This window comes from Canis aureus, chromosome 9 (genome assembly GCF_053574225.1).
Source record: "Canis aureus isolate CA01 chromosome 9, VMU_Caureus_v.1.0, whole genome shotgun sequence".
In the NCBI taxonomy this organism is placed as follows: domain Eukaryota; kingdom Metazoa; phylum Chordata; class Mammalia; order Carnivora; family Canidae; genus Canis; species Canis aureus.
The window spans coordinates 38602049-38616366 of record NC_135619.1 but is presented as its reverse complement, the minus strand read 5'-3'; the positions used below and the strand labels follow the sequence as shown (position 1 = coordinate 38616366).

General features: G+C 34.4%; 1 protein-coding gene across 4 annotated transcripts in view; it reads right to left on the bottom strand.

The window, feature by feature from the left end:
* PCNX4 (pecanex 4) overlaps positions 1–14318 on the bottom strand; it is a 66042-nt gene that overhangs the window by 22776 nt on the left and 28948 nt on the right. For 2 of the 4 annotated variants that reach the window (XM_077909495.1, XM_077909494.1), the window contains exons 9-10: positions 12482–13515; positions 11905–12091 (exon numbers count right to left, since the gene is read on the bottom strand). In XM_077909495.1, the coding sequence (XP_077765621.1) occupies positions 11905–12091; positions 12482–13515 (1221 nt within the window). Of the gene's footprint in view, positions 1–1911; positions 3424–3452; positions 10011–11904; positions 12092–12481; positions 13516–14318 lie in introns of those variants that run through there. The other 2 variants (XM_077909492.1, XM_077909493.1) reach the window with 2 other exon arrangements.

The following is a 14318-nucleotide window of genomic DNA, read 5'->3' as shown; positions in this document are numbered from 1 at the left end:
TGTCATTAAATCTCCAAAACCTTGTCATTATGGTCACCAATGTTTAGGGTTTGTTGAGAGTATGCCAGTCTTCCAGAATGTTATGAATGAAAACTCAAAGCATAGTATGAGGATGAAGGAACAAATGGTTCGGTTTGCTCAATTACTCCAGCCAATGAAGAGTAGAAGAGGCATAAACAAAATGATCTTTACAAATTCATCTGTATGGCATTTTTCTATGACATATACAATTATGTACCTTTCTGTGTTATAAACCCTCTCTTCCTCGGTCTTTTTTGTGAGCAGTCCAAGATGGAAAGGCAGCTTTTTGTCAAAGATAGTCAAGAGCTATGAAACCAACTGTTCACATACATTTAGAAGTTTATTATTTTGCTCTGACCTCTCATTTCCTAATCATCTCGACTGGCCCTTTGAAATAGGAAGGAAATGATGTGTTCATTCTATCAATGCTGAAAATGAGGCAGAGATGGGGTTGTGCAAGGTGACAACTGGTGAGCCGGTTAGAAGAGTCACCAGCAGAAGCTATGGCTTCAGGCTTAGTCTGCTGACTACTGGGTGCTGCAGTAAGTCACATCAGACCTCAGGCACAATCAGTTATTCAGGGGCGAAATAAACATATCTTATTAAGTAAATAAATAACCTATTATTTTTAACACCTCTACTGAAGTATAATTGAAGTATAATTGATGTACTATGGCTCCACATATTTAAAACATACAATTTGAAATGTTTTGACATATAGGCCACACTTGTGAAACTATTATTAGCACAATAAAGAGAGCAAACATATCCCTCAGCCTCCAGAGTTCTTTTGTGCCCCTTTGTAATTGCTGCCCCTGCCTATCCCACCCCAGGTGACCAATGATGTACTTTCTGTCACTATAGATTTGTTTGCATTTTCTAGGGTTTATACATGAAATCATAGTTTATATACAGATAATGCTGGTGGGAATGTAAAATGGTACAACTGATTTGAAAAAGTTTGGCAATTTCTTAAAAGTTAAAAATATACCTACCATATGATTCAGCCATTCTAGATCTAGGTATTTTCCCAAGAGAAATGAAAACATATGCCCATTGGTCACCTCAGGTGACCAATGATGTACTTTCTGTCACTATAGATTTGTTTGCATTTTCTAGGGTTTATACATGAAATCATAGTTTATATACAGATAATGCTGGTGGGAATGTAAAATGGTACAACTGATTTGAAAAAGTTTGGCAATTTCTTAAAAGTTAAAAATATACCTACCATATGATTCAGCCATTCTAGATCTAGGTATTTTCCCAAGAGAAATGAAAACATATGCCCATACAAACACTTGCAAATGAATGTTCATAACAGCTTTTACATAATAGTGCCAAACTGTAAAAAAACCCAAATGTCCATCAACAGATGAATGAAATAAACATATTGTGGATTATTCCATACAATGGAGTATTAGCAAGAAAAATGATCTATTGATACATGCAACAATATGGCTGAATCTAAAAGAAGAGCATCTGAGTCTGGATTATTCTTTTTCAGGAGATTTTAAATTAAAAATTCAACTTATTATTATTATTTTTTTAATCTTTCTTTTTTTTTTTTAATTTTTATTTATTTATGATAGTCACACAGAGAGAGCGAGAGAGGCAGAGACACAGGCAGAGGGAGAAGCAGGCTCCATGCACCGGGAGCCCGATGTGGGATTCGATCCCGGGTCTCCAGGATCGCGCCCTGGGCCAAAGGCAGGCGCTAAACCGCTGGGCCACCCAGGGATCCCAAAAATTCAACTTATTTAATGGTTATAAGATATTGGGATTGTCTATTTCATCTTTTTAAATTTTGGTTGAGTTTTAGTGGTGTGTGGCCAAAATCAAGAGTCGGATGCTTAACCAACTGAATCACCAGGCACCAGGAAGCAGCCATAGCTTAATATTTTTTATTGGCTACAATGGACATGGAATTTAGAAAATGCTTACTATTTTTTAAAAATTGAAATATCACTGACAGATAACATTAGTTTTAGGTATATATAATGATTGAATATTTGTATATATTATTCTGAAATGATCACCACAGTAAGTCTAGTTAACATCTGTCACCATACAGAGTTATAAATTTTTTTTTTTTTGTGATGAGAACTTTTAAGATATACTCTTAGCAACTTTCAGGCGAGTGATATGGCATTATTAACTATAGTATCATGCCTCTCCATGACTTATTTATAACTGGAAGTTTGTACATTTTGATCTTCACCCATTTCATCCTCCCCTACCCACTTCCTCATGCAACCATCAACCTCTGTACCTATAAGCAGCAAAAGAATGAAAATTCTGTTCGTATTATGAAAATTTTTCTTTCTACCTTTAGATACCTAAGATACTAGTAACCACTAGTCCTAGTGGGTCAAGTAATTCTCCAGAAACAGTATATTTAATTGAGAAGAAATTCTTAAGGAGTCACATCTACAGAATGGTCTCTAGCAGTCACTCATTATGTTGTACCCAAACACTTAATTCTGATGAACAAGGTAAACCCGTTTCCTTTCACATATATCAAAAGGATACTGGGAAAGGAAGGAAAATATTTTATTGGAAGATGTTTTATTAAAAGCTTTTAAGGTTTATGAATTGAAGCATATGAAAAGAAAATGAATAGATCATATGAAGACACTCAGACCATGTTAAACGTTAAAACAGCAGTTTGAAAATACTATAAAATTTAATATTTCGAATAAATATATACACATTATGCAACTTTCAATAGGACCCATTATCATTACATGAAAACACTGATATGTGTGTATATCTTCTAGTAAAAGTCAACATTGTTGTTGACTTCTGTAAGGCAAGTCACCTATCACATATTTAAGAAAACATTAAGAAACTCATTACATAATCTTATACAAATGTTTCATATTTGCTAAAGTCTACTACAGTTCATAGGGCACAAATATTGGCCAACTAGTTCTAACTTTTATGTTAGACAAAGTTTGTTTGCTTTTTTAATCATTAAGATAGCTAAGAGAATCAACTTTACACAGATTGCTTTTCCCAGGCATCTGACTTGTAGGAGGAAAAAGAGAAGTTCAGTGAAATTATAAGGAATAACATTGTTACTCTTCTAGAATGAAAAAATAAAAACATCTCAATTGAGGATAATACACTTACAAGTCAAAATGGGCTCTAATACAAGTGTATGTGGAGAGGTTTTGAAGAATAAATTGGATATCCCAAGGGAGGATCAGCTGCTTGTACCGTAAGGTTTCTTAAAAGTAGTGGATGAGCTTGTATACTATATCGTTCCTCATCATCGTTTGTGGCATAAAGCAATTCCCATGAAAGATTGGCCCACTGACCTCTAACAGCTTCAGCATTTAACTTCCCAACTTGGACCAACATTTCTTGAAGAGTAAGTACTCTCCCAGTGTAAACTCCCTTTGAAGTATAAAAGGGGGATAAAGAGATTACATTCAAGCCTTTATATTTTATTTATAAACTCAGAGAAAAATTCCATTGTGGTTAGGCAAATTTAAACAGAAAATAGTGTATTAAAATGTACACACAAGTTATTTGTCTTCATAATCAAGAATCACCTCTATTTGGTAACTCTCTGAATAAGCTTAAAATGACATTCATTCAATAACCCAAACAGCAAAATCTCAGCACTTCTCTTTCCTTTCCTTCTCTATTCCTTCATCCCATCCGGCTTCAACAGAGATAAGTCAGTCATAAATACTAGTCAGTGGATAATTACACAATAGACTCTTCTTAAAAACAGTGTTATTGAGATATAATTCACATTCTATACCATTTACTCATGTAAAGTGTATAACTCAATATTTTTAGTATACTCAAATATATATATCTCTACAATTTAGAACATTTTCATGACCTCAAAAAAGAAACCCTGTACTCTTTAGCAATTACCCTCCTATCCCTTTATTCTCTCAGTCAGAAGCAACCACTAATGTACTTTCCATCTCTATAGTTTTGCCTTTCATATGAATGGAATAATAAAAAATGTGGTCTTTTGTGACTGGCTTCTTTACCTTAGCATAATGTTTTCAAGCCTCATTCATGCAGCATATATCAGTATTTCATTTCTTTTTATGGTGGACTAATATTCCATTGTATGGATAAAACACAATTTCTTATGGATTCATAGTTGATGGATACTTGGACTTTTTCCACCTTTTGTCAGTTATGAATAATGCTACTATAAACATTGATGTACAAGTTTCTATGTGGAACTATGCTTTCATTCCTCTTGGGTGTATGTGTACTTAGGAACAGAATTATTGAGTTCTATTATTGAGTCATATGGTAACTCTAAGTTTAATCATTTAAGAAACTGCCAAAATGTAAAATGGTTGTATCATTTTACATTTCTGCCAGCACTATATTAGGGTTCTAATTCTCCATATCCTCACCAATACTTATCTGCTTTTTTAATTCCAGCCATCATAGTATGTCCTATATGAAGTGATATATCATTGTGGTTTTGGTTTGCATTTCTCTTATACCAAATGATGTTCAACATCTTTTCATGGGCTTATTTTTGCCCATTTGTAGATCTCCTTTGAATAGATATCTATAGAGATCCTTTGCTCATATTTTAAATAAAAATGCCCTTTTATTATTGACTTTTAAGAGTTCTTAGAATATTCTAGTAACAAGTTCCTTCTCAGATATATGCAAATATTTTTCCCTTTCTGTGAGTTGTCTTTTCGCTTTCTTGATTGTATTTTTTTTTAAGATTTTATTTATTTACTTGACAGAGAGAGAGCACAAGCAGGGGGAGTGGCAGGCAGAGGGAGATGGAGAAGCAGGCTCCTCACCAAACAAGAAGCCTGATGTGGGGCTCATTCCCAGGATCCTGAGATCATGACCTGAGCCAAAGGCAGATGCTTACCCTACTGAGCCACCCAGGTGCCTCTGATTGTATCTTTTAAAGCACAAAGGTTTTTTTTACTCTTGATGAAGTCCTATTTTTCTATTTTTGTTTTGTTTTCATGCTTTTGGTGTTGTATCTCAGAATCCACGGCCATATTTGAGATATAAAGATCTACTCCTATGTTCTCTTCTAAGATTTTTATAGTGTTAGCTCTTATATTTAGGTCTTTATTTTGAGTTCATTTTTGAATATAGTATGAAGTAAGGGTCTGCAGTTGGCTGAATACTATATCTTAAAGAAGACATATCCCAGTACTAATGATAGCTGTAAATTTTATTTGGGCTATGTCTTTGCTCATGTAATTAAGAATCTTGAGTTAAGATCATTCTGAATTTAGGTCACCTTAAATCCAGTGGTTGATACCCTTAGAAAGGGATGGGAGAACTGACTTGGGGTCTATAGAAAAGGCATCCATGTGAAGACAGAAGCAGTGATTAGAGTTATGCTGACACAAGCCAAGGAATGTGAGAGGTCACCAGCAGCTGGAAGAAGCAAGATTCTTCCCTAATATCTCTGGACAGAGTGTGGCCCTGTTGGCATCTTGATTTCAGGTTTTTGACGTCCAGAATTGTAAGAGAATAAATTTTTGTTGTTTCAAGCCACTCAGTTTGCAGTAATTTGTTACAGCAGCTCTGGAAACTACTACAGAGTCCAATGACATTCTTTGAATGTGGCTGTCTCAATACCACTTGTTGAACATGTTTGAAATTCCTATGAATTTTAAAATCAGCTTGACTATTTCACAAAAAGGCCAGCTGAGATTCTGATAGGGACTGTACCAAATCTGTGAATCAAATGGGGAGTATTGCCATCATATCATTTTGAACCATGAACATGGGTTGTTTTTCCATTTTATTAAATCTTTATTTCTTCCAACATTTTATAGTTTTCAGAGAATAAGTTTTGTGCTTTTCTTGTTAAATTTCTTCCTAAGTATTTTATTCTTTTTGATGCTATTAAGTAGAATTGTTTTAACTTCATTTTTGGATTGTTCATTCCTAGTGTATGCAAATACAACAGATTTTTGTATGTTTATCTTGTAACCTGTAACCATGCTGAACTGATTAGTTTTAAGTTTTTTAGAGAATTCCTTAGATTTTCTATATGCAAGATCATGTTATCTGTGAATAGAGATAACTTTACTTCTTCCTTTCCAATCTGAGTATTTTTTTCCCTGCTTTATTACTTTGGCTAGAATCTCTAGTATAATGTTTAATAAAAATGATGAATAAAATCCTTGTCTTATTACTGATCTTAAGGAAAGCATTCAGCTTTTCATCAGTAAGTATGAATGTTAACTGTGGGTTTTTCATAGATATCTTTATCAAATTGAGTAAGCTCCTTTCTATTCCTAATTTAAGTGTTTTTAGTATGAAAGGTATTGGATTTTGTCTAATGCTTTTTCTGTATCTACTGATATGACTACACAGTTTTTTTTTTTTATTCAATTGATATGGTATATTACAGTAATTGATTTTTGGATGTTAAAAAAACCCCACATTCCTGGGATAAATATCACTTTGTCATGGTGTCTCATTCTGTTTATATGTTAGTGGATTCAGTTTGCTATTATGTTACAGATTTTTACAACCATATTGATAAGAGATATTAGTCTGTAGTTTTCTCTCCTTGTCTTTATGTGACATTAAAGACATTTTAATGTCTTTAATGCTTTTGGTATCAGGGTAATGCAGGCTTCATAGAATGTGTTGGTAAGTGCTCCTTTTTCTTCTATTTTTTTGGAAGAGTTTTTGAAGAACTGGTACTATTCTTTAAAATATTTGGTAGAACTATGTAACAAAGCCATCTAGTTCTCAGATTTTCTTTACGGTTAGTATTTTGATTATTACTTGTTATAGGTCTGTTCAGATTACTTCTTCTTGAATCAGTTTCAGTAGTTTGTATTTGTAGGAATATGTACATTTCATCTAAGTTATATAATTCATTGGCATACAAGTGTTCACAGTATTCCTTGATCATCATTTTTATTCTCATAAGGTCAGTAGTAATGTTCCCTTTTTTTTGTATTTCATAATCACCTTTCTTATCTTTATTAATTTTTCTTCTGTATGCTTTTAGTTTCCTCTTCTTTTTCCAGAAGTGTTATAAGGTAGAAAGTTAAGGCATTGATTTGAAATCTTTCTTCTTTTTAAATAGGCATTTTAAAGCTACAAATTTTGTTCTAAAGACTGCTTTAATTGCCTCTTACAGGTTTTGGTATACTGTGTCCTCTTCATTGTCATTTATCTCTTGGTATATTCTAATTTTTTCTTTGACCACTGGTGACTTGGCACATGTTGTGATTTCCAAATATCTGTAAGTTTCCTAAATTTCTTCCTCTTACTGATTTTTCATTTTCTTTTGGTCAGAGGATAAGCTTTGTAGTATTTCAATCCTTTGAAATGTATTTTATGTCTTAGTATATGATTTATCCTGGAGATTGTTCCATGTACACTTCAGAAAAATGCATATTCTACTGTTTTTAGGTGGAATATTAAATAGATGTTTGTCTGCTGTTACAGGTTTATAGCGTTGTTCAAATATTTTTCTGCTGATCTGCCTACTTGTTCTATCCATGACTGAAAGTAGGGTTTTGAAATCTTAAATTATTATTGAATTTTCTATTTCTCTCTTTATTTCTGTCAATTTTGCCTCATAGATTTTGATGATTGTTAGCTCCACTGAACTGGACTGACACTTTTATCACTATAAAATGTCCCTCTTATTCTCTAGTAACATTTTTTTTTGTTTCAAAGTCTATTATTTTATTCTTTATTTAACTTAAATTCAATCAGCCAATATATAGTACACCCTTAGTTTCAGATGTGTTCAATAATTTATCAGTTGCGTGTAAAACCCAGAGCTCGTTACATCATGTACCCTTCTTAAAGTTTATTATCTTCTGACAATAGTCTAGATACTTCAGTTTTCTTGTTGCTGCTTGCCTGATATATCTTTTTCACCTTTTTACTTACGTTTTTTTTTTTTTTTTTTTATCCAGTCTGACAATCTCTTTCAACTGTTTAATCTTTTAATGTTAGTTACTATTGATATAGCTGGATTTAAGTCTGTCATTTTCCTTTTGTCTTCTAATCTCATCTTTATCCCTCTATTCCTCCTTTATGGCTTTCTTTTGCCTTAAGTGAATATCCTCTAATGCAGAAGTTTAATTTCTTTAATGATTTTTTTAAAGAATTTATTTATTTATTTATTTATTTATTTGAGACACACAGAGAGAGAGGCAGAGACACAGGCAGAGGGAGAAGCAGGCTCCATGCAGGGAGCCTGACTTGGGACTTGATCCCGGGACTCCAGCATCAGGCCCTGGGCTGAAGGTGGTGCTAAACCGCTGAGCCACCCCCGGCTGCCCTGATTTTTTCTTTTTCTTTTTTCTTTTTTTTTTGCCCTGATTTTTTCACTTAAAACTATTTCCTCAGTGGTTGCTCTAGGGCTTGCCATGAATAACTTATTAGAATCAGCATTAGTTTATACTAATTTTGGTGAGATATATAAAAAATAATCCTGTATAGTTCTATTCTCCTTTTGCCACTTTTTGTGGTATTGTTATACATATTACATCTTTAATGTTACAAACCCAATAGTAGATTGTTATAATTATTTTACATCTTTTAAAGAAACCGAGAAGAAAACAAGTGTATATTTATTGCTTTTGCTACATTAACTTTTTATTTATTATTTCTGGTTTTCTTTTATTCCTATGGATTCAAGTTACCATCTGGAATAATTTCTTTTGCTTAGTATAGCTTTGTTTCCACTGACTTCCATTCTGCAATTATTGGCAAATACACCTTTCTATGTGATATAGACACAAAAATGCACTGAAATCAGGAAGAATGATGCTTTCAGCTTTGGTCTTTCTCAGGATTGCTTTGGGTATTTGGGGTTTTTTGTGTCTCCATACAAATTTTGGATTGTCTGTTCTATTTCTGTGAAAAGTGCCACTGGAATTTTGATAGGGATTGCAATGAATCTGTAGACTGCTTTGGGTAGTATGCACATTTTAATAGTACTAATTCTTCTAATCCATCTTTCCATTTATTTGTGTCTTCTTAAATTTCTTTAATGTATTCTAGTTTTCAATGTACAGGTCTTTCACTTCCTTGGTTAAATTTACGCCAAGGCATTTTATTTTTTTGATGCAATTGTAACTTGTTTTAGCTTCCCTTTCTGATAGCCTGCTATTAATGTATAGAAACACAATGATTTTTGTATATTGATTTTGTATCCTGCAACTTTACTAAATTTGCTTATTATTTCTAAGTTTTTTAGTAGAGTACTTAGGACTTCCTATACATAATATCATGTCATCTGCAAACAGTGACACTTTTACTTCTTCCTTTCCAAACTGGATGACTTTATTTCTTTTTCTTGCCTAATTGCTGGGGCAGGACTTCTGATACTATGCAAGAGTGGGTATTCTTATCTTATTCCTAATCTTAGAGGAGAGGCTTTCAGCTTTTCACCACTGAGTATGAAGCTGGCAGAGGGCTGTCATATATAGCCTTATTATTGAGGTACTTTCCTTCTATATCCACTTTGTTGCCTACTTTATTTTCTTCTTTAAGTATGGTTTCTTTCAGCCCTTTGAACATTTTTATACTGGCTACTTTGGAATCTTTGTTAAATCTGACATCTTAGTCACTCATAGGCAATATCCCCTCCCTGGTGCATGGGTCTGACTTTCCTGTTTCTTATGTCTTATAATTCGTGTTGAATACTGGATATTTTATGTAACACCACTGCAATTCTGAGCATTGATCCTTGCCCACCACCCCCCTACCCCCCGCCGCCCCTTACCCTAGGGCTTGTTATTTATTTGCTTGTTAGTTTAGTAAGTGGCTGGATGACTTTAGTGAAATTAATCCCTAACCTTCCCAACAAGTATGAAGCCTTTGATGTAGTTCCTCAGGGACTGCAGCCTTGTGAATGTCCACAATTACGATGAGATGGCAGTGGTTTTAGCAGGGCTCTCTTCATCTATAATTGCTCACATTCAACTGCTAAGCTCCAATGATTGCCAGGTGGTTGCTTTGTTTTCAACAATGACCTGGGAAGTAAATTGTTTTATAGACTGATCCAATTAAACATGGACACTTTTGACCCCAGGAGGGCTCTTCTCTATGGATTCTTTCCCTGGATCTATTTACCTATTCAGCCTAAAGTTTAGTTTATGTCTCTAACAAATTTACCCGTAGCCCCTTAATTACTTTTCACCATAAGCTCCATTGTTTTTGAGAGCATCTTAGGTGTCAATGTATACATACTGCTGCAAATAAACTAATTTCCTGTGGGAGAAATTTAGAGTTCTCTTTTTCAATGGTCTGCTTCTCCCACTGGGCAAAATCTCTGAGCCAGAGCTCTGTATCTGGGGATGAGACAATGGCATGCTTCTCTCTGAGAGACACCTCTGCTTTAGGAGGTAGAAGGGGAGCAGTAATCTCAGGCCTTCTTGGCTTGCCTCTCCCAGTGTGGAAACTCCACCTTCCAAGGAGGTAAGAGTGGCCAGGGCCCCATTATTCTCAGTGGCACCAAATACAGGGTAAAGTCTCCACCCAAAGTGATGGGGTAGCCAAAAAGGAATTCTCACCTCTTAACTATACATGCTCAGAATCTAACATCACAACAGGCAGCTAAGATAAGAAACACTGAAGCCCTGACTCTCCCAGGAAAACAGTCCTCCAACTAGATAGGAGCTGAAGTGAGAGGGAACTCTTCTTGTTCATATCAGTCTGGGTGGAATTTCTGTCTCAAGTTGGGAAGGAATGGGTCTTGGTTCAAATACTGCAGTCCCTCACTCTTCTTACTGGGTTTTAGTTGAAACTCTTGAATAAATGTTTCTTCATTTGCATATGCCCTGAGGACCATTCCAAGTCTTTAAATGGTTGTTTTTTAAAAATAACTTTTGGGTGCCTGGGTGGCTCAGTCCGTTAAGTGTCTGCCTTCAGCTCAGGTTGTGATCTCAGGGTCCTGAGATCAAGCTCCATGTCAGGCTCCCTGCTCAGTGGGGAGCCTACTTCTCCCTCTCCCCACTGCTTGTTCTTTTTCTCTCTCTCACTACCTGAAATAAATAAAACCTTAAAAAAAATAACTTTCATTATTTTTGATGAAGAGCACATCTGTGGAGCTCCTCAAGCTGCAATACCAGATATGAAACCTATAATGAGCTTAAAACACTGAATCACATTGTGCACACTTGATGACATTTTAAATGTAATGAGAAGAGCCACTAATTTCTTTAAAAAAAAAGAAACTCCTGGGGATCCTGGGTGGCTCAGTGGTTTAGTGCCTGCCTTCGGCCCAGGGCGTGATCCTGGAGTCGCAGGATCATGTCCCACATCAGGTTCCCTGCATGAAGCCTGCTTCTCCCTCTGCCTGTGTCTCTGCCTCTCTCTCTCTCTCTGTGTCTCATGAATTAAATAAATAAAATCTAAAAAAAAACAAAAACAAAAACTCCCGGAGTCTCTGATTTTTCACAGGTCAGAGTTGCTTCAAATAAAACATAGGAAAAAAATAGAAAAAAAATAAAACAGAGAAGTCAGCAAAAGGAATACTCTGCCACTTATAAATTAATTTTTCTTCTAGGAGTCAAGTCCAAAATGATAAGTCATGACTCAAATTTGGCACAGGAATATAATCCATGTAGTCAAATATATTATAGCAATTTAAGAAATTAAGTTTACTTGGCTATCTTATAGGTCAGTTATTACACAATGGCTACACATTTTTAATTGGCTCACATTACGTTTCCAAAAGTAAATAGTCATTCTAGGATTGTACTATGTTGGCCATAAAGTCACGGTTGCAAATGCCTTAACAAGTTAATTAATATATCCATACCCAGAATGTTGTATCTCTATCAACTAGTTCAAATACTTTATAACTGATTTCTGTTATTTAAGGTTAATATACAAAAATGTTTAAAAACACATTTTTAGCCTTACCATATTAGGGTCATATCCCAGAGAAAACAAGTATGGTTTTTCTTGTAAAACTGCTTCCTTCCACTTTTCATCAGATACCAAACCAATGTACCAGTCAGTTTCATATTCTTCAAGGCAGTTAGTCAGCTCTTTAAAGTCTTCTATTGAACCTAAACTTGCTTTATCAATCATTAATTTCAGAGTATACCTTAAAAATGGAGAAACAAAGAATTTTAGAATTTTTAATAAAATTTATAAAATCAACCTTATAGGTGAAATAGATTTTGTTCAATCAATATTTTTAAGACTCTGCACTGAAATCATACATATTTTAGATAAAAAGATCAAGGAGAATGATAGAGTGAAGTGAAAGTGAAGAAATCCATTAAGTCATATGAAAAACAGGTTCTCCACATAAACAAAATAAAAAGAAGTAGAAATTAAAATGTACTCCTGATATAATCGCTAAGCATCTTTTTCCCCATTTTTAGGAAAGTGATTATTTTTGAAAGTTAGAAATGAAGTATCTCCTTCTAGGTTATTTTTTAAAAAATCAGTATTTTCTACCAGTAATTTATATATAATCAAAACAAATTACCTGAAAGCTTTCAGTGCTAGTTGGAACAGTTCTGGCTTTTCTGTGAGCCAATCCAAGGCAAGAGACCAAGGCAAAACACCACTGTAAACTCTCAATAAATGACCAGGACTGGGAACCATATTATCTACTCCAAAAAAACTAAAATAACAAGTCATTACTGCATGAACATAAAAGTCTTTTAAAACTTTGTCCTTTGCAATTTCTTCCAGTACATTTGAGGCATTTTCTTCTGAATGAAAACATTCCAACTGCCTTAAAACAAATTGATACCACTCTTCTGGAAATAATGAACTCATCTCCCTCATTTTGGAATTAGGCAAACAATTAGATGTCCACTCTTCAGGTAAGCTTAACAAGTGAGAATGAGAACAACTGAACTCCAGGAGAGGGATATATGCCATATCTTTTGGTTTTCCTTTGTCAACCACAGGGTATCCCAATATAACTGACTTGTAAAGACTGCTTTCAGGAACTGTGCCTAAAAAATGATCGCCAACCTCCTGTGCTTCTAGTGATCCTGGAATAGGCAAATTTATACCTGGTACAACCTTTAATTGATCTTTTTCTTTTCCTTTTTTGATAGTTGGCTCATCGCCAAAAATATTATCATCAGACCAGTCATCCAAAATTTCTGAATTTAAACTATCTGTGTCTTCTGGGGATTGGGTTTGTGGTGAAGCAGTCAAAGCAGGCAGGATTATTGGGGATGCTTTCCCTTTATTTTCCATTTCGTGAACAACCTCCTGCACGTTGGGTCTTCTGGAGCAGTACTGAACAAGTATCCACACAAGTACTTTAATAAGGTCACCATTAAATTCTTTTAAATTGTCATGAGAATCGATTATGCCAGATAGAACATTCCTGGCATCAGAATAGAGTTTTACTGGCAAAACAGTACAAGGTGTCAAGACATTTCCAAAGTGTTCATTAATAGAACATATTCTTGAAGATTCTTGTTCAAAGGCACTTTGAAAAACTTCATCAACTCTTTGAGCTTCAGCAGTATGACAGGACGTCTCTTGCAATTCTAACCCCTAAACAGGAAATAAAAAGTACTTCAGTTTATGATCACTTATTACACAGAGAAAAGCAACTACTTTTCTATGTGCCCACATATTGGATTATAATTAAAATATAGAAAATGCAAAAAAATTTATTTAACTCAAGAACTATACCTTTACTCAAACTTATTGCCACTTAAACACACTTGATGCTGCATACAGATGAAAAATGCTATTTTAAAAGAAATTATAGAATGCCACTAGAAATTACCAAAACAATTTAATTGACTATGACTGCAATTTTGAATGACTATATGTATAGTCAAGGTCAAATCACACTTACAAAAAACTTTTTAATATAAAATTTTTTTGGAGGGTAAGAGGTAAAATTGGAATTATATAGCATATACAGTAGTTTTTTATCCTACTTTATATGAAAGCATTATTCTACTGTATGGATATGCCACAATGATTTACTCATTTTCCTGTTCCAGTTTTTAATTATAACATCATCATCATCATCATATAGATTTATGTATTTGGTTACTGTCTGTCTCATCTAACTATAATGTAAACTCCATAAAGCAGCTCTCTTTTGGATATTACTATACCTGCAGTGCCTAACCAGTACTTGGCACACAACAGGTATGCAGCAAATATATGCTGACAGAATGAATATTATGAATATGTTTTTATTTCCTTTTTACTTATTTCCTTTTTATTTTTTTAAAAGACCTTATTTATTTATTTATGAGAGAAAGAGAGAGAGGCAGAGACACAGGCAGAGGGAGAAGCAGGCTCCATGCAGGGAGTCTGACGCAGGACCCGATCCCGGA